At 34.7% G+C, this 26863-nt stretch overlaps 1 protein-coding gene across 8 annotated transcripts in view; it reads left to right on the top strand.

The window, feature by feature from the left end:
* The window catches only part of Upf2 (UPF2 regulator of nonsense mediated mRNA decay), a 705876-nt gene that overhangs the window by 314126 nt on the left and 364887 nt on the right, over positions 1-26863 (top strand). For all 8 annotated transcript variants that reach the window (XR_016550243.1, XR_016550244.1, XR_016550245.1 and 5 more), the window contains 3 exons: positions 5770-5825; positions 5917-6033; positions 22006-22107. Coding sequence is in view for 5 of the 8 variants with exons in the window: in XM_090412106.1 (XP_090268232.1) it covers positions 5770-5825; positions 5917-6033; positions 22006-22107 (275 nt within the window). In the remaining 3 variants the exon portion in view is untranslated. The remainder of the gene's footprint in view (positions 1-5769; positions 5826-5916; positions 6034-22005; positions 22108-26863) is intronic.

Raw genomic sequence — 26863 nt, 5'->3', positions numbered from 1 at the left:
TATTGCATTTTATTCTTATGAAAGTCTGCTTTGAAATTGTTTCTTTTTTACATGTTTCTGCTATTGTGTAAGATGAATGAGAAACTGGAGTTTAACTTAAGCCATTGAACATAAGCTACATTTTTATCATGGACAGTAGAGGCACTTTTCTTTTTTATTTTGAAACCCAGGGCTTGGATACAGGTCATGGTTTTGCAGTGGAGTAGGGAATGAAGACTCTCATTCCGGTGAGGGTTATTTCGGTTACTAGTTCAGTGTACATGTTTGGATCACGACAGTGAAAGCAGTAATCTGACCATGGAAAAGCAGCCTAAAAATTCCAGAGGTCATCCCAGTTTGCACAATTATAATGCCATAGGGTATGAGGCTGAGATTGGCTGGGCAGAGGATGAACTGTAGAGAAGGAGGCTTGAATAAGATTATGGTCAGAGGTACCAGGGGAGATCAGACATCCACAGTATATTTGGAAGGAGAGTTGTTTAAGAAAACATCGAGAACATTGGTAGAATGATCAGGATTGTGTTGGGTCATGACTGATAGCAAATGATTCAGCTTCCCTACCTACTTGATCTGTGAAGTTGGAGTAGGGAAACCAGTTTGTGTTATGGTTGTTAAAATCCCCAAGGATGGTCTCACAATTTGGGTAATTAGTTTGTAAGAAATCAATTTTAGTGATAGGTAGCCAAAAAGGGTAGCAAAATTGTCAGCATTAGGAGATAGCAAATGAAGGCTATAAAGTGAGGTAAGGAAATCTTGAGAAAGAGCATATTGAAAAGTGGGGATTCTAAATTGAATAGCCTTTGATAGTGGAATATCAGATTTCACAAAAGCATGTGCCTTAGTATATGTGCTTTGCATTATGCAATACTAAGGCAAGTGATGTGAAGTCATTAGCCTCTATATATGAGTTGCACAGTCATGGAGTTACTTCACATGCAAACTTTTTCTTTTCTTTTTTTTTTTTTTATGTTGTGCTCATACACAAGAGGTTGGTCGATCGACCTATAGTGCATTAGTACCATGTATGGATAGTGGGTTGGGAAAGTAGGAACTTGTTTACATTTGATTTAAGTGACTGTAAATTGTATTCCTTGGGAAACACAGCAGTGGGGGGAGAGAGTTGGTAAGAGATGGGTCATTAATGAGTTTATTGCTCTCCTCTGTATTGAGTCAAGCAATTTGAGGGAGCTTTTAGGGTCCTCCAAACCATATGTGGGAGGTGGATTTGTGATTTGTATAATGTTAACAGCCGTTGATTGGATTTTAACGGTATAGATGCGAACACAGATTGATAAGAAAATGACTGTTTATTGACTTAATTGCTAATATTTTGCTGGTATTCTATCCAGCATCCTCAGAGCACACAAACAAAGTTTGTTACAATTAAGTCAATAAATAGTTATTTTCTTATCAATCTGTGTTCGCATCTACCGTTAAAATCCAATCAACACGTGCGATGAACACATAAGCCTTTCCACACGAATGTTAACAGCTGTTCAGGGGTGAAGTAACGTCTTGAGCAAAAGAGAAATCCTAGTTTTTTTTGAAGCTGAGGATGCAATGGTTGTGATGTGTTTATGCCAGGAAAGGTTTGATGCGAGAGTAATTCCAAGAAGAGAGATCTTAAACTGCCTGGAAATTTGGGTATTGTCAAAAAGGATACTGGGAAAAAATTTGGTCTTTTTATGGGAAATAGGACAGAACTGGTTAGCATTGAAATTGATGAGGTTATCCGAACCCCATTGCAGAATGGCTTGGAGATCAGAATTGAGGATGGTGGTGGTTGATGTTCTGTAGATTGAGGTGACTTGTGTAGAGTAAGGTTTATCAAATGAAAGCGAGGAGTGTAATGTGCTGTCATCTGCAAAACTGTGTATTGGGTTGGAGGTCAACTGAAGTAGGCCATTGATATATAGCAGGAAGAGGGGGTTACTGAGAGGAGAACCTTGTGGAACCCCAACATTAATTGAATGGTGAGAGGACAAGGAGCCATCCATCATCACACACAGTGTGCATCCAGACAAAGCTGGCAATCCAACTACAGAAGTCCTGGGTCAGACCAAATGATGGTAGTTTGTTTAGTAAGCCTTTGTGCCAGACCCAGTCAAAGGCTTTGAAGATATCAAGTTTGGAGATGGGTGAGCATATCTCCTGTTGATCAGCAGCGATGGAATCCATACTGGCATTGTTTATTAGGTGGGTGTCTTCAAGGTAGTGCAGGAGTTGGGAATTGATGATTTTTTCCATTACTTGAGACAGGACTGAGGTAAGTGAGATAGGACAGTAGTTGGACGACAGTGACCTGTCACCCTTCTTGGGAATGGGTTGAATATAGACCAACTTCTAGTTTGTGGGATTAGATTCCAGCTGAATAAGAGAGTGTATATATATATATATATATATAAGGAATGCCATCAGGATCAGGAGACTCTTTTGTCTAATCTGGACAGTATTTTTCTGATCTCATTCTGGCAAAAGGATATAGGAGGCATTGTATGTTGGGCATCTGGAATGGTTGGAGGACATTTGCCATTGTCATTTATGCATGCATTGGAAGCAAAGTGTGAAGCCAGAAGATTTGGCTTTTTCTGTGGGTGATGATGCAATAGAGCCATCTGGTATGATATGGATGGGAAGAGTGTTGGGCAGAAGTTATGCCCAATTACTTTGGCAAGAGACCAAAGGCTCAGCTGCCATTTGGACAGGCTGCTAGTTTCCTGCTTTTTGGTCTTTCGAACTCTGTTTTGGAAGCATTGATTGTTTTTTGCATTTATTTCAGGCTTCAGTATAAACTCTAAAGGAGAATGAGGTTATTGATTTCAGCCAGTTAACGGTATGTCTGGTGTTTCATTTGTACAGTCTTGGCACATCTTTTGGAGAACTAGGATTTAGTTAGGGAGTAGCAGTTCAGAATAGTGTGTGGAATTTATGTTTCCATGCCAGTGAGGATTACTTTGGTAATTAGTTCAGTGCATATGTTTGGGTTGGAAGACCGGAAGCAATAGTCCAACCATGGGAATGTGGCATGGAAGTTGTGGAGGCTGTCCCACTTGGCACTGTTATAATGCCAAACTACTCTTGTATGGGAGTGTCTGTGTAAGCGTTGTTGCATGGGGGAGGAGATGAGCACTAGACTGTGTTCAGAATTACCCAGGGGGCTCACTACTTTCACTGTATATTTGGAGGGATCATTGGTGAGAAAGAGATCTAGGGTGTTTGGGGAGTGGTTCAGTTTATCTGGTATTCTGGTTGGCATCTAAACAAGTTGTGTAAGGTCGTTAGTGATGGCAAATGTTTCAGCATCTCTGCAAGATCTGTACAACTCTAGGAGGAAAGCCAGCTGGTGTTGTGGACATTAAAATCTCCTAGGAGGATGATTTCGCTGTTGGGAAAGTGGGATTGGAGAAAATCAGTTTTTAAAGAGAGGAAATTAAAGAGCTCAGAGTAGTTGGTTGCGTTGGGGGAGTGATAGAGACAGCAAATGAATTTGACTGAGTGGGGAAGGGATATTTTCAACCAGAGTAGGTCAAAGTTGGGTGCTCTCTGGCAAGGTATGTCAGAGCGGATGTATGCGCATATACCACTCCTTGGGATGAAAGTTGTGAAAGACTGAGTAGTTTGGAAGGTTGAGATAAATAGTGCTGGGGAAGGTAAGATTTGAGTTTCTGCCAGAAAGAGTAGGTGGGGTTTGGTAGACTGACAGTGGTAGTGGACACTATTAAGGTTGGAGTTTAGGCCACGGATGTTGGTGAAGTGGATATGTAGGGATATATGAAGTGGATATGTTTGCTTACACTTGGATAAAGGATTAAACCAAGAATATAATTTCTTGGCATCTTTAACTTATATCTTTTGAATAAGCAAGATTAGGCTGCCCTAATGAAGAATTAATCCTTGTAGCATGTACAGAAAATGTTGGTTTTAAAAACACTTCAAGGATCCTGGCATTCAGCAATACACACTTTTCACTGAAAGAAGTATGGTATGATAAAGACATGAATGAAAAAGATGAATATATATATTAAGAAACCTTGCTTTACCACATTTACTTGCATACCTTGTTTAACTCTAGAGCTTCTATATCTGTCACTTTTGACAATGCCCTTTGGTTGGAAAATAGCTGTGTTCGAATCCCTTCTAGGATGTGAAGAACCTTTACCAGGGCCTTTTATCTGATTAGCCATTCTGATTCAGAGTTGGAAGGATTTTCCTCCCAGAAACTGTTTTTTTTTTTTTTTTTTTTTTTCCTGCAAAAACTGAGAACCAGCCTTAAGAATTCACAATTAATATATATAATACACTAACCTCATAGCTTTAGTTGCTTTGGCTGTACATCTAAAACAACCAACCATTAAGTCATTACTATAATTGATGGTGGTGATACCAACAGACCTAATCAAGCCTCTGTTGGCATCACCACCATCAATTATAGTAGTGGTGATGGTGGTGATGCCAACAGCCTCTCACTGATATAAATGTGTTGCAACTTTTGCAACTTCCAGGCATAAAGAATATTATCAATAGGATTATCATAATACTGAAACAAAATTACAGCTCTTCTACCATCTCAGAATGTGAAGAAGAAATTGGACAAGGTGAACATGAAAAAGGCTTTCATATATTATTTTACATACACAGTATGAAAGAATATACTGACAAAATGTTCCATGGTATGAAATTTGAGATTGTAACTGTCTCAGCCATACATATCCTATAATAATTTTGAATCCTAAAAAAGAATCCTTCTCTAATGTCCTTTATTCCCCAAAGGAAGTAGTAGTGGAGTTCCTTAGCCCTAACTTTTTGAAGACTATTGGGCAGCCCACCTCAATTGTGTAAGCATAGTAAGCCTGGACTATCAATAAAACTACATGAGAGAGAGGGGGGGGGGGGGCATGCAGATGACTGTCACCATCTCATGGCCCTAAATCCTAATACTCGCATTATAGTCTGTAATAGTGTTGGTTCTGTGGTTAGTTTTCTTGGGATGCAGGGTTAAAAAAAATTCTGAGTGTCTGGGAGGGAAAACCCTATTTCCCTATGCCAGAGATTGATTAACTTAGGAACCTTTTCAAAAAAATAATTTTGAAAAGGATTTTAAATTATTTTCAGGTATTTTATTGACCTTCACATTGTAATGAAGATGAGGAGATTAATTGAAATAACACTTGTATTGCCATTATCCTGTTTAATAATAATGAAGATTAAAGTCGATATTTGATATTAATATTATACGGATTTATCATTGTACATAAGACTGATAACATATGTTACTATGAATTAGAAGAAGAAAAAAGTATGTCCATAGAACCCTGAGAAGGTATGTGTTGAGAATATTTGAGCATACTCATTTGTGTATAGTTCTTTTGGTTTCTGCAATCTCACTTAATGAAGCCATTAATAAATCACTGACAATGTGTTGATAGCATGTAAATAAAGTCTTATAGTTTACTATGAAAAATTGAATCAAAACATCTTTCTAATATATTACTAATATGCATATTTATTTTTTTTAAAAAAATGCATTTATTCTTTGTTTTTACCACACCATCGTTTCAATTTATTCATTTTATGTTTTAGTTTATTATTAGTTTTTGGCAGTTAAATTATTGTAAAATTTTTGTGCTACAATGGAACTTCCATTCATTACACTGTATTTTCACATAATAATTTACAGCATACATTCAGTTTCATTTATATAATTTTCACATTTCATGGAAGTAGTAGTGATATATATATATATATATATATTTTTTTTTCCCCACCAAGGCGAGTTGGTTAAGTTCAAGATATTTCCAAAATCAGAAGCTTTGTACTGTCTAAAGGTAAGATTTTACTTTAATGTGTGCATGTTAAGTTTTTTTAATTGTTCTCCAGCACTATAATAATCCAGCATGTCTTTTGTTTTTCATTTAGCTATTGCTGTTCGATTTTACACATCATCATATTGAAATGGCCTGCAATTTATTAGAAACATGTGGTCGCTTCCTGTTTCGTGCTCAAGATTCTCATCAACGCACAAAAGTATACCTAGTATGTATTAACTTTTGTAATTTTATCTTGTGTACATCTTAAGAAATTATTTATCTATTATAGGCTTTTCCCATCATCCATCTGTGGACTATGTGGACATTTTATAGCTTGAGATTGAACTGACTTGATGAAAATCTTGCTGCCTTTTATTTCATTTAGTATTTTTGAACAACTTGAGGCATTAAATGTATAATTTAAGTACATCCCAAATTGCTCTATCTCAATCCTTTTGCAGCTATCACCAAAAAAAAAAAAAAAGTGGAGGGGAGCAAGATTTAGCTGAAGGGTTCAGGATCAGAAGGCTTTTAAACATCATAAGCAAGATTTTATCATTCCTCCTGTATTAGCTTGCACAAGAGGAGGGAAAACCAAACGTTTATCTCTGCTCAAAGTACTGCAATGCAGTATTTAACAGAGAGGAGTTGAAGAATTGAAACCCATAGTCTTTCTCAGCAGAAAGTTGAATGGCCTTGAGCAAGACGATTGCTCACTTATTAGAAAGGAGATTGTGGCAATTATTTTACCACCTTTCGTACTGAGGTCAGGTCTGACATTAAATCTTTTTTTTCCCTAAACATTATCAAGGACAATGAAATAAAAGTTTCATATTAAAGTTTGTTGTATCCTATCAACTAAAACCCCCATGTGTTGAGGCTTAATTGCTGTGAGAACATCATTTTGGAGGTTTAATGGAATATTTTTTAGCACTGTAAAAGGATTAAGTCAATATTTCATCTCAGTCACTGAGACATCTTCAGTGATTACAAATAACTTTTGCAACGACACATTCAAATAATACAATACTAAATGAAACACATGGGTAATTCTAAAGTTCTATCTAGATGGTGCACCCTCTATGAGTATTTGTAAGTGGCTTAGGATGTAACGTGGGATCTCTGATAATTAATGTTTCCCAAATTTTGGGAAGTTTTATGCAATCATATTTATTTAAATTCAGTTGATTTCTGAGTGCTTCTGCAGATTCTAAAAACAGTCTTTCTTTTTTGAATTTTCTGTGGTAGATTGTCTCTTAAGGTCACATATGGAAGAACATATATCCACCAAATAGAGAATGCTTCCAAAAGAAAAACTTCATGTGTTTTCTCATGTACATGACCAGCAAACTTGCATTGCAAATTGTGGAGAAAAGTAATTAGAGTACACATACAAATTTTTTCAACTCAGGTGGAGAATTTTTTTTTTTTGTGGGAAATGTTTATATAATACTAACTTCAGAGAGTGAAGTAGTAAAAAAAAAAAAAATTAAGTAGAAGCAGTAAAAGTTTATTGATAGTTTGGATGCTCTGTGTAAGGAGAGTTTAGTAAATGATAAAACTTAAAGTAATATCTCCAAGTGAAATGATATCTTGGATATCATTTCACTTGGAGCTTGGATAATGTATTGATATCTTGGATAGTGTATCAATATTTCTGCTCCATTAGCAATGTTATCATTTATTATTAGCCAACATTAAAGTATGATGTCAGGGATTTTCTTAGGTCCTGTCACTTATTTCAAATTAGGACTCCTTTTAGAAGGGCAATATTTCAGTCAGCATAGTTATTTGTTAGACCTTTCTGGCACTTGGCCATTAACTCCATCCTCTACTGGCATTTGTGGATATCAAAGTTTCCAGAAGCTTCCTATCAAAAGGCTAGTCCATAGCAGGGCATTTTATTAAAGTAATTTGTAGGTATAGATTCCAAAAAACATTTGTCTGACTGAAGAACTTTTTATCCAAGAACTTTTACTATAGATACACAAAATGATGAATGTAAAAATTTTTGCAGTTTATAAGTGACAATTTAGTTGGCTTTGTATTTGTCTGAACAAATCAGTAAAAAGTTTTTATCTGTTCCCCCCCTTCCCAATAAAGTTCTTTATTTGATCATATTGTTCTGTAGTCATTTAGTTTCTTGGCTGTTGATTTATGCCTTCATTTCTCTCTTGCTCCACAGTTATTTATCAGATTTCTACAAATTTAATGATGCTCACGAATAAGCAGATGTCTTCGATAATCGAACTTACTTAGAAAGGTTATCAAATCCTATAATGAATAAACATCTGAAAAGAAGAGAGCAGTAGTTATTTAAAAAAAAAAATCATATTAGTTTAAATGACATGGTTTTGCTAAGGGATTGGTTCATTGCAAAAAGAAAAATTTTGGCTGTGACAGCATCAAAAAATCCATAGTAGTGAGATGGACATCTCCTGTAAATTCTAAGTTCATAGATATCAAAAAAGTTTGTAGATAATAAACATCCAAATTGGATAATAATCTCTCATCCTGATAAACTAAATAAAAAGGTATGATTTTCAGAAGAACATCAACATTATACAAAGAGAAAATTTGAAGAAAAAAATTCCCAAGATGAAGAAATATTATGGAGATTGGTTAATTTTAAAGCAAAAAAAGTAAAAGCTTATCCCCTAATAAAGATGATTATGATTAGCATAATAATTAATATTATGCTAATCATTATAATAATTTTTTTGGGTTGCCAAACAGTATTAAATTAATTTGTTGAAAGTTTATTTTTCACTTGGTTAGGCTATAATAAATTTAGAGGCCTGGCTCCCACTGAATAGACTCAATAAAGGTCAAAACTAGTGTAGGTAGTGGCCCTTCCCTTAATGCATAACATTATACATATCTGCAAGGAGATGTGTTTTGCATTATGGGAGATACTGAGATAGGAGTGATATTAGCTTGGTCCACCTTTGCTATGAGTTTCCCAGTGTTGTACTACCTTATCCCAGTCCTGAAGATATTTTCAGGCGCAAACTTTGTTTGCTCACACTTGGATAAAGGATTAAACTAAATTTATTATAGTATTAAATGAAAATGAAAGAAATTATAACAATGAAATTGTCGAATACAACATGCAAACTTTATCAGAAGGTAGCTAGATTAAGAGCCATAAGAGCCAAGGTGAAAAGTGGCAAATAGTAAAAGAATCACTTTAGTTCAAATTCTTAACCCAATTCATTAACTCATTAGTACTTGAAGGAAATTGTAAGGAAGTCTCTCTCTCTCTCTCTCTCTCTCTCTCAGTAGTAGTAGTAGTAGTAGTAGAGAAAAAAAAGACATTATTTACATAACATTAAGGATAATTAAGATGGAAGTGGCATTGCTAAATGCCTGATTGTAGTTCAGATACTTTCAAAATTAAACTGTTCTTAGTTAAATTGGAAAGGAGATTATAATTTCAGTGTATAGAAGTCTAGGAATGAGACTTATTCAGTGTACAGAAAACCTGCCGACACTAGTAGATTCCTCAGTGCTTCCTCTCACCACCACCACCTCTTAGAGAGGTGAGAGGAACCATTTCATTCAAATAGAATTTAAAAAAAAAAAAAAAAAAAAAAAACTTTTTAAACTCCCTGTTTGGTAAGGATTGTACTATAAGTATGTTTTTTGAGATGAAGACACATAACCCAAGTAGGCATATTGCCTCTGCTTGGTGAGAGCAACCATGCACTCTTGACCTGAGTGGTTTCCAGGCATGGAATTTGCAGTTAAGAAGAGATATATGTGAAACTACAGGGCAGTTGATTATCATAAACTATGAGGCACTTTGAAGTAGTGAGGGTTTACTTACAAGGGAATGTAAGCAATGCATGGGAGATGGATGAGATCAGTATCATATCTGAAGGAAGCACTATCAAACGATATAAAGATGGTTAGGAGTATAAATCAGATAGGAGTTAGATGGATGAGTACTAATAGTATTAAGCAGAGCTGAAAGAAGAAAATGTTGTGGAGGGTATGTAAAGAGAAAGGTGATAAGGAAGCTCACAAATAAGGCACAGGCAAGACCAGCATGGTAAGGAAGGTAAAATCCAATTATGAGAAGAAATTAGCCAAGCAAACCAAAAGAAAATCCAGAGAGCTCTTTCTGTATGTGAAGGATAAAAGGAAGAATAACTATGGAAGGATCCAGACTTGCAACTCAGTAGCTCAACTATTTCATCTGCTTCTGTCATCTCCCTACAATCAGTACTTAAGGTTATCGTTGAGCTACTTTACTGAATGACTATATTGTAAGGGTCTGTTATCCAAGTGAAAATACTGCTGTGGCAGATGTGATAGGAACTGATACGAAAGTAGAGGTTGATGAATTGTGGAAGTACTTAATTTGTAGAATCTCAGTGCAGATACATCTATGTGATTAGTTGGAATATCAGCTCGTGTATTACAAGATATTCAAAGAAATTGGCATCACCTCTGACGATGTTGTTTAACTATGAGGCACTTTGAAGTAGTGAGGGTTTACTTACAAGGGAATGTAAGCAATGCATGGTAGATGGATGAGATCAGTATCATATCTGAAGGAAGCACTATCAAACGATATAAAGATGGTTAGGAGTATAAATCAGATAGGAGTTAGATGGATGAGTACTAATAGTATTAAGCAGAGCTGAAAGAAGAAAATGTTGTGGAGGGTATGTAAGCAATGGGTCTCATGGGTCTCTAATCAAGTCCCATGAGAATGAAAAAAGGATAAAATAGTTCACTCACATAAAAGGAGACTCCAAGACAAGTAGCAAATCATAGATCAGTCAGTATTATGAAAGTCGAGGTAAAGGTATTAATTTGAGTAAATGATTTGTTACTCAGTGAAATGCAAGTTGGTCTTTTTAATTATCATGAAACTTCACATAATTGCAGCAGCTGCTAATTGGGCCAAAGTTCCACTGTGTCCCGATTAACTGGAATATACTGTACATATACAGTATTTGCATTATTTTTACTTCTGTTTTACATATTGAGTGGCTTAGAATTTTAGTTATTCTTATCTCTGTCCAGTTAAGCAATCACTAATTAAATGTATATTGCACACTTCAGTGGCTAGGAATCAAAATTTTTGATCTCAACTCATCTCCAGCTTTCTCTGAATGAAACAGAATGCTATGTGCTAACTTCTGCAGGGAATCTGAATGTATAAAGAAATGATAAGTAACACTTTATATATAATTGTTTTATACAAGTTATTCTGAGATCTAGCTGGAAAGATTTTACTCATATCTGCTATTTGAAATATAATTAATATACTGAATCCATGGACTGATTGGCAGCATTGTTCACCAACTGCTCTATGCAGTTCTGTCATCTGCCAGGTGTTCGATCTCTGAGTAGGTTACTCTTCTTGTACCTTCTTTCATTTGAAAGGTAAATGTTCTTGGGCAATCCATGATCTTCTTCACTTGAGTTTTCCCTCAGTTATTCTAAAGAGCCTGCAGTCATGTCTTAGGTTATGTCCCAGCCATTTTAGTCTAAATATTGTTGAGAATTTTTCACTTCTATATTTGTAAAATTAAAACTTCTCTATATATATTTCTTTCTCTTCAGTTCACTTTTTTGAATCTCCTTCAGCATCTCAGAAGGCATCCAGTTTGTCACGTGTGTTTATCATCCAAGTTTCTGATGCCCTTCTTGAAGTGAGTAAGCTCTTTTTTGCTCTCCTTGCTCATGTCTGTTTTTAGTTTTATTTCTTCCAAGCACTTGGCTTTGGCATTTTCTTTGAGGAGTCATCCCAAATATCTGAATTTCAAAACATTTTTAATATTATTGAATAAGTTTTGAATTATAAATAGACATAAGCTCTGTGCATTTTTGTCATTGCCATACATTTTGTCTTTGTGGTAATATGTCATTTCATATGCTTTTGCTGTTGTGTTTAAACATTTTTATCATTATCTGAGTCTTTCTGTGTGTGTGTGTGTGTGAGAGAGAGAGAGATGATGGCTTGTCATATGTATCTCTTAGACTTTCTTAATACCATTCATGTTCATCTTATTTCTCTTCTTTCCTTAAGCAGTTTTCATCATATTATATACAAAAAAAATTGCAATAAAAGAATGATAGTGACATGAGCATCCCTATCTGGCACTTCTTCTGATGGTTATTATAATTCTAAAACCTGACAAGACAACTATTGTGTTTTTCATACATTTTTAATGAGATCTATTAATTTTCTTCAGTTCTGACTTTAACATTTAAAAAATCCTTCATGATACTTTTTCAGATGTCTTTTTCAAACAGATGTACAGATTTTCTCCATATTTATAAGCCATTTTCTAAGTATTCTCAGTGGAGCTATTACATCTCAGGGTTATTTTTACAGTTGAATCTTACTATAGGAAACTTTTAAGGACCACAGGAATAGTTTGCTGTGATAATTTTAGAAGGGATTTCACTTTTACATGAGATTCATCTGTGATAATTTCTGATAGTTCATCTTAAATGTCTGTTAGGTATCTTTCTTCCATCTTTTGAAACTTGCGGTTTTGTAGTTTTCTGTTATTTTCTCTGATTGCCTTTTTATCAATTTCTTTATACTTTTGGCTTTGTGTGTGTGTGTGTCTGTTGTCTTGTCAGGATCTAAATCTCTGTGAATGTCATACTACTAGCTTTCTTATCGAAAACTCTTTGTCTCATTTTTTGAACTGTCTCTTTCTTTTCTTGTGTATTATTTCTCCTCTCTTTTTTTTTTCAGTCATGTCTATTATTATTATTTTTTAATAATCCCAGTTTTTTTCCTCAAAGAGAGCCTCCATAGCCCAGTATATATTGAAGATTCCCTTTGGTTAGAATTACTTCGTTTGAATCCTGTATAGGACGAAGAACCTTTACCAGGGCTTTAAAGCGAAGATGAGTTAGCCTCATTCAGATGTGGCAGTTTTTTTTTTTTTTATCATTCAGAATAGATAAATTGGTCAGAAGAAGAAATGCAAATTACAGACATGGCAGACAATACAGATGGGATTAACCGCCCTATCATAAGCAATAATCAAGTTTCTAAAAAGCCAAGTTACGTGGCTATTACAGGCCATTGAGTCTAACACGAAAAGGGAGATGGGATGGGAAGTTTGTGCAGTTTTTTCCTTTGACATTTTAATCTTGTAATAATGAAATCTTTTAGAAGCTTCCTTTGGTTCCTAAAATGTTTTTGTTGTTTCTTGCCAAAGAGTTCCATGTTCCATTTTTGCTTCTTTTTTTAAAAAAAAGTTTATGTTAGTATGGTTTTCATTAGCACTAGGCAATGATAAGAATAGATGATTTTTTTTAAATTATTTTTTATATGTTTCATACTGATATATAGTTGATCTGATACTTTTTTTTTTTTTTGCTATTAGTTGGATTTTTATTTTTCCTGTGTCTTTTTATGTACATAGGAAAAAAAACACATATTATTAATTATAAGGTTTTAATGGATTGGGAATTATTACAGCAGTTTGTCAAGTCGTTAAAATTTTTGTTTTAATTGGGGAGTTGCAATGCTACAAAGGGTTAAAACATATCAGAATTATATATCACAATAAATGCTTTATCTGAATGTAATTTAACCACTGTACCGACCTGGATGTTTATGCACGTTCATAATTACATGGATACAAATTGTCCATTGAAGTCAGTATAACTGTTGGATATTATAGAAAGAAATGTATGAATAAGAAGTGTATATTTTTGATATATTTAATTTGTGTGGCCAGTTGGGTGGTTAATAAACATTTAAATTTATGCATTACATAAAAAATATGTCTCTGTAATGATTTATTTACGGTTTCAGGTTGTCTAAATTTGTTGAATTGTTTCACTTTTGATTTACCACTGAATTTACCTTACATTTTTTTTACTGTACGACACCATTTTTTAATTATCAATTTAAACAAAAAATTATATAAATATTTACAATGGGTGCTCATAATAGATTTTTGAAAATATTTCTTCTACATGTTTCACTGTCTTTCATTGTAAATCTTCGGTAAGATTTACTATATGGAACATACAAAGAGATCTAATTTCAAGTTGTTATTTTGGAAATTTGAAGGTGGTGAACAGTCAGTCAGTTGTGCACATCATGCACAGTCTGTATGTTGTTATGCAAAACTTGTAGGTGATTGCTATCATAAGCGGTGTTGAGTGTTTCAAATTAAGGACTTCCAGATACCATGAAATATAATTCCTTGATTTCTGATTAATGTGCTGTATGAGCAAAAATTAAACTCTTTGAACATTCTCGAAAAAGTTTTTCTCTTAAAAATCTACAAGTTGAACTGGTTCTAATTACAGGTGTAAACTTTGTGGCTAATTGGTTCAAAAGACATATTTCGGTGATTACACCACATTTTTTTATTATTCAGTTATATAAAACACTGAAATAATAGTTCCCGACAAGTTTCGTAAATCGTAGGATTTACATCTTCAGGGGTAAATAGTATAACTTAAAGTTTAAACAAGAGAATTAATAAATACAAATCATAACCGTCTGGCTATTCATAACACTCAAATAACAGAATGCAGATATATAGCGTTATTGACGTTGAACAATACTGGACGATGTCACGTGTGCTTGTTCTCGTTCATACAGTCCGAGCTCAGATTGAGGTAGATTTTTTATTAGAGCTGACCACACTTGATTGAGAATTAAACCTTGATTTTTATTGCATTGGGTTGGGTTTTTTAGCATATTAGCAGCTTCTTTAAATTTTCTTATATAAATGTTGTTTTCTATGTATGACATCGTCGTTTTTTGCCAAAGTACATAGTGTCCAGTGGAAGTGGTATGGAAAGCAAGACCCGTTTTTTGTTCTCTTTTGTATCGTACGTCTTTTTGGTGTTCAGCCATGCGTATTTCTCCAGATCTTCCTGTCTGTCCTACGTAGCAAATCCCGCAATGGATTTTGTAGATTCCTGGTTTTTTTAAGAGGATGATGAGGTGGTTTTGGAGGATGTAGGAATCTTGAGATTTTTTCCATAGGTAGGAAGGCTACTTTTATGTTGTGTTTGTTCATTAATTTGGCTAGCTTGTCTGTAACATTTTTGATATAAGAAAGCGAGATTGCGTTTTTGTAATCCTGTTTTATTGTGTTGTTAGCTGGAGGCATTTTAAGTATTCTCTTGATGGTTTTTGTTTCATATCCATTCTGTTGGAGGATTTGTGTTAAGTATTTTAGTTCTTCATTACATCTTTCTTGTGTGCTGGAGATATTGTATGCTCTGTCTCGAAGAGTTTTAATTAAGCTTATTTTTTGTGAAGGATGGTGGTGTGAGGTTGCATTTAGAAATCTTCCAGTGTTTGTCGGCTTCCTAGAGAAGGAGAGTTTACTTTCTTCATTAACTTCTAATAGAATATCCAGAAAAGGAAGTTTTTTATTTTTTTCTTGTTCTAAAGTGAATTTTATGGTGTTGTGTAAATTGTTGAGATAATCTTTGAAATTAATAAGTTCATCTGTTGTTCCACTGAATATGATGAAAATATCGTCCACATAGCATAGCCATATTTTTGTTTTTTTATGGTAATTCTTAAGAGCATTGTTTTCAAATTTTTCCATAAATAGGTTTGCTAATACCGGTGATAATGATGAACCCATGGCCAGCCCTTCTTTTTGTTCCCAGATTCTATCTTTATAGGTGAAAAAAGTATTGTTTATACAATGTTTAAAAAGATTCAAGATGTCCGGAGGGAAGAGGTCTTCTAGGAGATTCAAAATTTCTTGTCTCGGGACGTTTGTAAACAAGCTGATAATGTCGAGACTTGCTAAGATGTCTGTTGGACTAATATGTATATCTTTCACTTTTTCTATGAAATGTTTACTATTTTTTATGAAGGAAGATGTTCTTCCTATATGTTGTGAGATCATGTTGGTGGGATATTTCGCCAAGTTCGAAGTTGGTGAATCTCTTCCATCTGCTATTGGTCTTAAAGGTATATCTGTCTTATGGATCTTTGGAACACCATATATTCTTGGTATCAAAGGATGTTTTGATTGTAAGAATTTTTTAAGTTCTTCCGTCCAGAGAGACACGTTTTTTATTAGACCGTTTGTTTTTTTGTGTATAGGCCAAGTCGGGTATATAGGAAGTATATAGGAAGCTGACAAACACTGGAAGATTTCTAAATGCAACCTCACACCACCATCCTTCACAAAAAATAAGCTTAATTAAAACTCTTCGAGACAGAGCATACAATATCTCCAGCACACAAGAAAGATGTAATGAAGAACTAAAATACTTAACACAAATCCTCCAACAGAATGGATATGAAACAAAAACCATCAAGAGAATCCTTAAAATGCCTCCAGCTAACAACACAATAAAACAGGATTACAAAAACGCAATCTCGCTTCCATATATCAAAAATGTTACAGACAAGCTAGCCAAATTAATGAACAAACACAACATAAAAGTAGCCTTCCTTCCTATGCAAAAAATCTTAAGATTCCTACACCTCATCATCCTCTTAAAAAAACAGGAGTCTACAAAATCCATTGCTCTTGCGGGATTTGCTACGTAGGACAGACAGGAAGATCTGGAGAAATACCCATGGCTGAACACCAAAAAGACGTACGATACAAAAGAGAACAAAATACGGGTCTTGCTTTCCATACCACTTCCACTGGACACGATGTACTTTGGCAAAAAACGACGATGTCATACATAGAAAACAACAGTTATATAAGAAAATTTAAAGAAGCTGCTAATATGCTAAAAAAACCCAACCCAATGCAATAAAAATCAAGGTTTAATTCTCCATCGAGTGTAGTCAGCTCTAATAAAAAATCTACCTCAATCTGAGCTTGGACTGTATGAACGAGAACAAGCACACGTGACATCGTCCAGTATTGTTCAACGTCAATAACGTTATACATCTGCATTCTGTTATTTGAGTTTTTTTATGAGTAGCCAGACAGTTATGATTTGTATTTATTAATTCTCTTGTTTAAACTTTAAGTTATACTATTTACCCCTGAAGATGTAAATCCTACGATTTACGAAACTTGTCGGGAACTATTATTTCAGTGTTTTATATAACTGAATAATAAAAAAAATGTGGTATAATCACCGAAATATGTCTTTTGGTTCTAATTATTTATATACTTGATAAAAAGTCGTAATAGTTACTTTTTTTTTTTAACTGTACATAAGCCAAAATTTATTATCATCATCAAATTCCTGACATGTACCCTCAAGGGTTGTGCAGGATATGATAGTACTACATGAAAAATTTACATCATTACTAACTTCCTATCTACAATTTTCCTCCAAATCAGTCTGTTACTTGTCAAGCTCCAACATTATCAGATCTTATATTTCTATCATCTAAGGAACTTTGTACAGTATCAAGCCACCTATATCTTGGTCTTCCTCCGGGTCGTTTTACTACCAACCTGGAAGAGAACGCTTGTTTTGCTAATCTTTCCTTGCCCATTCTGTTGAAGTGACATACCACCTGAGAATACCTCTGCTAATGCATTCCAGGATGCTGACAATGTCAAGTTCTTTCCTAATATCTACGTTTTTAATATGATATTGCCTTGATGCCATCAGTTCATGCCTCTAATCTTTCTCAGGACTCTCATATCTGCGGTCTCTAGTCTTTGGTCAAGTGTTTTACTTCTGACCCAGGCACTCAGATCCATAAGTTAGAACTGGTTTGAACACTGTCTTGTATACAGCTAATTTAGTGTTCGACTAATTTCTCTCTTATTCCATATGAATTTATTCAATTGACTTTCTACCATACCAGATTTGTTGATTCTGTTGTCTATTTCCATATTTAATTTACCCATCTTCACTAAAAATCGTGCCTAAGTAGCTGAAATGTTTTACTTGTTCCACAGGTTCTCCGTTTACGACGCAGTTGACATTTTCAATGATTCTACGTATTTTCATTGTCTTTGTCTTTTTATTGCTGACCTTCATACCATATCTATTACAACAGTTATTCAATTTAGTTAGGGAATCTTGCAAACTTGTAGCGGATTTATTTAGATGTATAACATCGTCCGCATAAAGCAAAGAGCTGAGATTAACATCTCGAATTTTCATATCATGCTTAATAATTCTTTTCTTCATAATGTGATCCATATAGATAATGAATAACAGAGGGGATAATGTATGTCCTTGTCTCACACCAGATTTAGTGTGAGACAAGGATGTACAAACCATCTTCCTGTACTTCTTTCAATTCTAACTGCTGACTTACAACTCAAATAAAGACTAAGTATTGCTTGATATAATGCCCCATTGACACCATATAACTGTAGCGTATTGAATAGCTTCTGTTTCTTGGTACCTATTCATATGCCTTTTCCAGATCGACAAAACTTAAATACAGATCTTTGTTATATTCCCATGCTTTCTCAACTATTTGTCGTAAAGTGAAGATCTGATCCTTACAGCCTCTATTTGTACTGGATCCAGCTTGTTCTTCACCAAGCTTTTCTTGCGTAAATCTTGCCAGGAACACTCAGTACGGAAATACCTCTGTAATTCTCACATTCAGTTTTATTTCCCTTTTTATATATGGGTACTATGAGAGCTCTACTCCAATCATCAGGAATTCGTCCCTCTGTCCAGGCCTTTTGAACTATGCAGTGCAGCCATTCTAAGGCTTTTATACTTCCATACTTCAGCATTTCTGGTCGAATATCATCTATTCCTGCTACCTTTCCATATTTCAAGCCTTTGATGGCTTTTTCTACTTCAAGCATGGATATGTATTCCTGACTGCATGCCTGGTCAGTGTTTTTTACCACTCTGCTGTCATCACTGCTTGTTTCATTTAACAGTTTTTCAAAGTAATTACTCCATACTTTAAGGATATCTTTTTCTCCCCTTTTCATGTCACCTTTATCATCTCTAACTCCTTTTATAGCACTCTTTCCTCCATTCCTAAGCTTCTTCAACAACCTCCAGAATATTTTGCCGCCTTCTTGATATTTATTTTCTATATTCTTGCCAAAGTCCTCCCATGACTTTTGTTTAGCTAGTTTTACACAATGTTTAGCATTCTTGCATTTGTCTCTATATTCTCCAAGAGCACAAGCTGACTTATTTGCCAGGAACTTTTGATATGCTTTCTTCTTTTCCTTCACTGCCTCTTTAACTTCCTGTGTCCACCATGGAGTTCTGATTTTTCTATCCTTGCAGACAACCTCACCACATGCCTTTCTGGCTGAATCAATCAATGTTTTCTTCAGAGTTTGCCACTGAATCTCCAAGGTTTGGTTCCTGTTCTCGAACTCTTTCATTTTTTCTTCAATAATCTTTATGTATTTTAGTCTACAGTTCACATCTGAGAGCTGCTCAACTTTTATTCGCTTTAAAACTTTCTTAAATGTTATTCTTTTCAACATGAAATTCAGTTTTATCCTGCTCAAGACTAAATAGTGATCGCTTCCAATTTTAAATCCACTGTACACTCTGGTGTCCTGCACCAGGGAGAAAACATCACTGTCAAGAATAACATAGTCAATGAGACTTTTCTTATTCCTTGCCTCTTCTCTCCATTTGAATTTGTGCACATTTTTATGTTGGAACATGGTGTTAGTAATAACCAGTCCATGTCGTGAGCAGAAATCCAACAGGTATTTGCCATTATTATTAGCTTTGCTCTTTTCTCCAAATTTTCCCAAAATATTTTTGTATGTGTCGCATTCATTTCCTACTCTGCTATTTAGATCCCCAACAAGGACCAACTTTTCCTTTGTCATTTGCTTTTTCTAAAGCATCAAAAAATTCCTCCACTTCTACCTTAGTAGAACCTTCTGTGGGACCATAGGCACAAATAAGTCTCATTGTCCAATTCCCCATTCTGATATTTGCCCACATCACTCTACCTGAGCCTGCCATTCAAGAAGATTAGCCTCCTATTTTGTGTTGAATGCTATGGCTACTCCTTCTTTTCCTTAATTGTTATTGCCTGAATATAACATTTTGTATTTATTGCTCAGAAAGATCTCGCCAGTTTTTGTCTTTTTTGTTTCAATCGCCCCTATTATGTCGATCTGGTACTTATAAATTCCTCAGTTAGCTCCATTTCTTTCCCATTCAGGCTTCTTATGTTTATAGTACCCATCTTTAACTCTGGTGATGTTGAGTTGGGCTTGCTTTCAGATTTGTTCCAGTAGTTGACTTTTCACTGTTCATCCTGGTTCCCTGGCGAAAACCACGGGCCCTTGTTCAACCGGGCGATGCCCCAGCCAGCATGAAATTTTGTCATGCTTTACCATCATTTTGTATATTGGTTTAAGCCAATAAGAATACAATTTGGTTGGCTAAATCTCAAATTGTCAGCCCATCCTCGTTCGTTCAGTATCCAGGTAGATACCCATTAGGTTGCACCACGAGAAATTGAGAAGATTAGACATTAGGTCAGAAGCTCTGGTTGGTTCTCTGCATTCCTTTAAAGGCTATATGGAGGTCTCCTCTCAGTTATACAGCTTTGACCCTTAAGCACCCCAGCCAAAAATTAGCCAATCTTAAACATGCTACAGTTTGACTCAATTATCACATTTTTACAAAAGTACCACCGAATTAAAAAAATTCAAATATAAAAATTTCTGTGTTATTTAAACATTTATTAAAGCATACTAAGCCTAATCTTAATTTGGAATTAAGATTTGGCTTAGTATGCTCTATCTTTTTCATTGGTAAACTATTTGAAAAGAAGTCAACAGACACTCTAATAAGCAAGGTGCGTAGTGCCATGTAATGAGTCGCGTTTGTAGCCAATATAAATTGGAGGAACATAATGCTTCCAAGTCTGTACGACTGTTTTCCAGGTGAAATGTTTGTGAGAAGGGAACTAATGGAGTTTGAAAGAGGCATTGTGATAGGATGCCATGTTGCAGACCTATGTGTTCAGCAATTCCAGTCAACTGTCAGTAATATGATCCAAGATGGAAGCGCAGGGAGTTAACTGCAAGTCCTACCTGCAGTGGATGATCCACCACGCTTACCTCATATGATTGTAGGGTGCTACGAAGAATAATATGTAAAAACTGCTATTCATTGGCTGACATGTTGAATGCAGAATTCTCGGCATTGACTGGAACATGAATCTCAAAGAGGTATCTGAACATTCAGAACCAAAATATGCAAGCCCCCAAATTACCTGAACCAACATGCAGCATTGTCTTTAAAGGTGCAAAGATCATGTAGAGTTAGGCACAGAAGCTTAAAAAGCTGTGTTATGGAGCAACTAATTACGTTACACTGTCTACCGAGCTAATGCATGGATGTGGCGGATGCCTGGTGAACATTTCTTACCAGAATGCATAACCCTAACTGTGAAATTTGGAGGTGGCGGTGTGATGGCATGGTACTGTTTTTCCTGCTTTGGACCTCTGTTTGTGATGCAAGGATCACTGAACTTTGAGAGGCATGTGAACACTCTGAACAAGACAACCGTGTCGTAAGGCTGCTGCTGTAACTGTGTAGTTCGACTGGCCTCCACAAAACTCTGATCACAACCCTGTTGAACATCTGTGGGATGTACTGTGTACTGGGGTGAGGTCAAGGGATGTCCAATCCACAACAGTTCCAGACCTCATTACACAGCTACAGAAAGAATGGTTCAAAATTCACAGGGATCAATATTGTACACTTGTGGAAAGTATGCCCTGTAGGATTACTGCAGTCATTGCAGCAAAAGGAGGCCCTACATCTTATCAAGGTGGGTGCAGTGGCTGTTCATTCCTCACACTATGGTGTCTGTTGACTTCTTTCCAAGCAATATATACTTTGCTTTGATAGAATTTAAGAAAAAGAGCTTTTAAGACCACTAATAAAATATGTTGTGCTGAACTAAGATGGTAAAATTTGTCTAGCTGAATTTTACCACTAAGATGGTAAAATTCAGCTAGACAAAATTCTGGTATATATTAAATGGCTCTAAATTGATCTGTTGTAATAATAAAGGTTGTTGTATATTATACATAAGAACTGTTATATATTTGATTGTTGCCAGTCATTTTCTTACTTCTTTCTACCCATTTCTTCAATATCAAGCATTTTGAACTTTATTATTATTAGCAACTCAAGGCCAAAAATACCTTTATCTCCTCAGTCATTTTGAATGTCTGGTATATGATATACATGATTTATCTATTTTATCTTCATCTTTTTATTAGAATAGGAAATTTAATCTTCTAAGTTTTTTTTTTCTTCCTCATCCTAGGAACAAATGATGAGGAAAAAGTCAGTAATGGCTTTAGACAGTCGATATACTACAATGATAGAAAATGCATTTTATTATTGTAATCCTCCTGAAACACCAGCAGTGAGTAAACAGCTTAATACTTTTTTTTTAAAGTATGTTTTATATCTATTTAGCAATTATAGTTTGAAGAATAACATGCTTCATTTTTAGTTGCACACCAAAGTCATTTCTTATTAAAATTAATAAAAAAAAAAAAAAATTCAGAAATCATAAATATTAAATTAATACTGCAAAAACACATCATGCTATTGTGCACTTCTTCATACTGATAGAATAAGCACAAATAAAAAGAGGTATTAACATGGAGATTTCTAAATATCAAGCTATTATTTTTTTCATTCATTCAACACAGAACAAAGTTGAATGTAGGAACGAGATATCATGAGTGTGGATAATGAGTGTGATCACATTTTTTGAACATATTTTGTCACATTGCTTAATTCATCAATATGTAGATTTCTACATATACTGTCCACAGTTGATTTAATATCAGGCCTTGAATTTTATTATACCTGATCAGACATTGCTTCATCTTCACTAGCCTCTTTAAATCTGTGCATACATAAGTATTTAATTCTATGTATGGTATTTTGATGATTTGCCAATTGAACTGATAGTTTTTGTTGATGGTGTGAAAGGCCAATCCAAATTTATATGCTCATTTTCTCTGTACATCTTCGACATATTCTTTTTGATTCTTTCAAGGATACATGGTAGTCAGCATTCATTGTGAATTTATGGAGACAAAAAAACACGTTGGAGGTAATTACTTTACTTAAAATTATGAAAATAACACTCGACATTCAACCTCTCTATCAAGATAATCATGCACAGGACACAAGCTACATGACACTACACAAAAGTAAGATAAATTAAAATGCTTTGTTAATCCTTTACCCTAGCCTGAATTCTTGTGAAAAAAAATAATAATAATAAATAAAAAAATTATACACAACTATAAATGAGCAAAATGAAATAAAGTTTTATAGTGGAACTACATTAAACACATCTCTACAATCCTCTTAACATTTTCTTGTGTTGGGGTGTTCTGTCATATTCGAGATGCTATAAAGCAGGGGTTCTCAACCTGGTTGTGGTTGCAGGTGCATTCGCGATTGGGAAAAGGAGTGGCAGGCACCAATATTTTTTTCTATGAAAATTTATACTTATCATATCAAATGATAACAATTAACAAATTAATTAACTATGAAAGTAGGATAAATACATATGTAACATTTATTATACAACTAAATTAAACCATCGCACAATAAGCAAAAACATTTCTCTTTACTCTGGATAAAACAATAATCTTCTTCCCAAAGACAGAGGAATTACAAAGCGTTCATAATATAACATAAATGTTAACATTTTTTAAGATTTCAGTAAATATTATTACTAGGAGAAGACTTATATTTTCCACTTTTAATTTTATTTTTTCCTTATTTAACAATTGCCAGCAGGCACATGCAAATAGCTTTACGGGTACATTCACACCCACAGGCATAGGTTGAGAACTGCTGCTATAAAGGTTGCTGATAGATCCTCCAGATTCTTGGAATTATTAATCCATCATTCTTGTTGAGATTCAGATGATGTTCAGCATTTCACATGCTTCCTTGAACTTGCTTTCAAACCAGGTTTTAGTGTGGTGTAGGGACTTGGTGCCTTTCCAGTTGACTCTGTGATATGTTTGAAGTACATGATCTGACAGGCCTATTTTACGATAGTGGAGAATTTAATGTTACATTTGTGTTCATCTTTTCTTACTGGGGTGGTGCACCTTGTTTCCCCTATGTAGGACAGGTTGCAGGTGCACTGAATTTTGTAAACCCCTGGGTGGATTTGCTGAGTATACTTTTGTATACTGAGTATACTGAGTGTGCTTTTTAATTTTGCAGGAGGTTAAAGTTGCTAAATGTTGTATTTATGCAGTATTCAATTTATTATTTTATGATATTCCCCTAATGTATGGTATGGCTATGGCATTCTTGTGATCTGTTTTGCTTTTAATGATATTATTGTGGAGGATTTTGTGAACTTTTTTTTGTAGTCATTTTTTGTAGAAATTTGGTCAATAATTTCATACTCCTTCTTCAGACCTGCTTGTTGGAGCAAATTGTTAGGTCTCAGGTGATAATGACTCCTAGTTTTTGTGTTGGATGGTGGTATGAATTTTGGTGTATGTATTGGCCTGTGTGTAGGTTTGTAGTAGACCATGAATGAAAGGCACCATTGAGGGAAGTTATGTGACGAATGTATCTAGAAAAGGAAAAGAGTTATTGTTTTCAGTCTCCAATGGTAAATTGGATATGTTTGTGTTGTTTGTTCAGGTGACTTAAGAATGTATTTAAAGTTTTGCGGCTGTGAGGCCAAATGGTGAAAATATCAACTTAGTTGAGCAAGACTTTAGGCTTGCTGAATCTAGAGCTCATTGCTTAAAATCTTCCATTAAAAGTTAGGTGGGAGGGGAGTGATGAGCCCATGGCTGTACCTTCTTTTTGCAGGTAGAAATTATTTTGCCACGCGAAATATCTATAGCGAAGTATGTGGGCAAAGAGGGCCGTGATATAAGGTAGAAATATGTTCTATATGAGAAGAATAATGTTGTTGATCATGACATTAGTAAAAGTTAAAAATATCACACTCAACAACTCTTCATTGTTAATGAAGTGTTGTATATTTTTTTATGTAGGAAAGGGTAACGACCTACCAACAACTCCTTGAGTGTAGCCATTAGTTTCTTGGCTAAGTGATAATTGAGGCTGCCGATTCCTTTGACTATCAGTTTGTGTATTTTAGAAGCCTTAAATTCTGGGAGCACAGGCATACTTCAGTAATTACCTTTTTCATTGTTTCCTCTGGTCACATAATCACTGATTTGATTAATTCTGTTGCTTTCTTTTTGATGTGGCTCATAGGATTGTAGTTAACCAATTGGTACATATTGTGGTCAGAATGCATTTGGTTCCCTTTTTTTCAAGGTATGTTGTCCGATCAAGAATGGTGGTAGCATTGCCTTTGTCGGCCTTGGTAATAGCTGTTTTGCTTATTTCTTAAAGATTTCAGGACTAATTTTTCTGCTTCGGCTGTGGAGGTTAAATTGCAACTTAGTTGTTTATTAGAATTTAGTATGTTGGAGGTTTCCATCCTTAGTTTAATGATGGGGGGAAAAAAGTAGACTTCATATACCATGTGATATATGAAGTCTACTTTGTTTACTGACCTTGGTGCACTAGTGTAGTTTAAGCCTTTTTTGCAGAAGTGTGAGTTCTCCATTGTTAAGGTTGTGGCTGGGTGTGTTGATAACTTGGCTCCCATTGGTGGTTGATTGCTCCTTAATTCACTTGTGATTGGCTGTTCCTCTGGACATAGCATTTGGATTGTCTATTGCTTTCTTGTTTCAATCTTTGGCACTTTGCTAGTAGTTTTTCTTCATTTTTACATGACCTATGCTTTGCAGAGTCTTCTGTGATTCTCTCTAGACTATCCCAAATATTGGGATTTATGTAGATCGATAGCTTTAATTTTAGTTGTAAAATGTTGTTTTCAGTAATTGCTACATTTTTGCAGGCCTCATGGATTCATTCTCTCAACATATCTTTAGCCATACAGGTATAAAAGCACATAGTGCTTTGGCTGAAGTAAATTTCCTTTTAATCTTAATCCAGTTCGACTTCTCTAATTATCTTAGAAAGATTAGCCGATTAATTATACAATAAAAATACTGCTTCTATGTTAATTAAATGATTAACAAAGCATTTAGATTTATCTTACATTTGTGTAGTGTGATGTAGCTTGTGTCCTGTGCATATTGTATGTTTTTTCCTGATGATGACCTCAATACAGAGGTAGAAACATAGTGTTATTTTCATAATCATAAGTAAAGTAATTACTCCAAAGCATATTTTTGTGTCCATAAATGAATGTTCTTTTTTGATGGATTTCTCTAGAACGTTTCGTCTGTCTGGATGGGTAGGAATGGGGGAAATCAAAAACCTGAAATTTGGAAAGAAGCTGGGGTAGATGATATAAGAACAAAAATGGTCAAAATGTGTTGATTAAAAAAAAAAAAAAGTTTTACAGTGGCTACATTGCATAATTTGGATGGCCTGGTCAGAGGGTTAAATTCTAGATGATTGGTGTACAGCTCTCATAGTACCCTCTATTAAAAAAAAAAAAAAGAAGAAGAAGAAGAAAAAAACTGAATGAGAATATCACATTGTTTCTCTAATGATTATTCCAGGTAAGATTTATGCAAGGATACTTGAATAGTTGATAACAGAAATTGTGGAAGAGAAAACTTGATTAAAAGAAAATAATTGTTATGATAAGATTTCCACTTTCAGATATATAGTTGAGAAATCACTAGAATATAGCAAAGATTTGTATTTGAGTTTTGTAGATCTAGGAAAGGCATATGGCAAAGAACCAAAAGAGAAGCTGTGCAAAATGCTACAAATTATATGGCGTAAATGGGACATTTTATTGAGCGGTATATAAGTGTATGTTTGAGTTGTAAGTCAGCAGTTGGAATGAAGAAGGTACAGGAAGAAAGTTTGATATAATAAAATCAGGTATTAAGGCAAGGGTGCATATTATCTCTACTTTTAACCATCATTTATATAGATCATATTCAGTTCAGCTATTTATTTTATGCAAGTGATATTATACTCAAATAAATCTGGTACAAATCTGTAGGATTCCTTCACTAAATTGAATGATTACTGTAACAAATTTGGTATGAAAATCAGCAATGAAAAGACTATGAAAATAGACAGGAACATTGAAACATTCAGCTTTCATTCTGCATGGGAAA

The sequence above is a fragment of the Typopeltis vanoorti genome, chromosome 2 (assembly GCF_054136105.1).
Source record: "Typopeltis vanoorti isolate ZY-2024b chromosome 2, IOZ_Tvanoo_1.0, whole genome shotgun sequence".
Taxonomy (NCBI): domain Eukaryota; kingdom Metazoa; phylum Arthropoda; class Arachnida; order Uropygi; family Thelyphonidae; genus Typopeltis; species Typopeltis vanoorti.
Note: the sequence above shows the minus strand (reverse complement) of the source record. Positions and strands in the feature narration are given on the sequence as shown.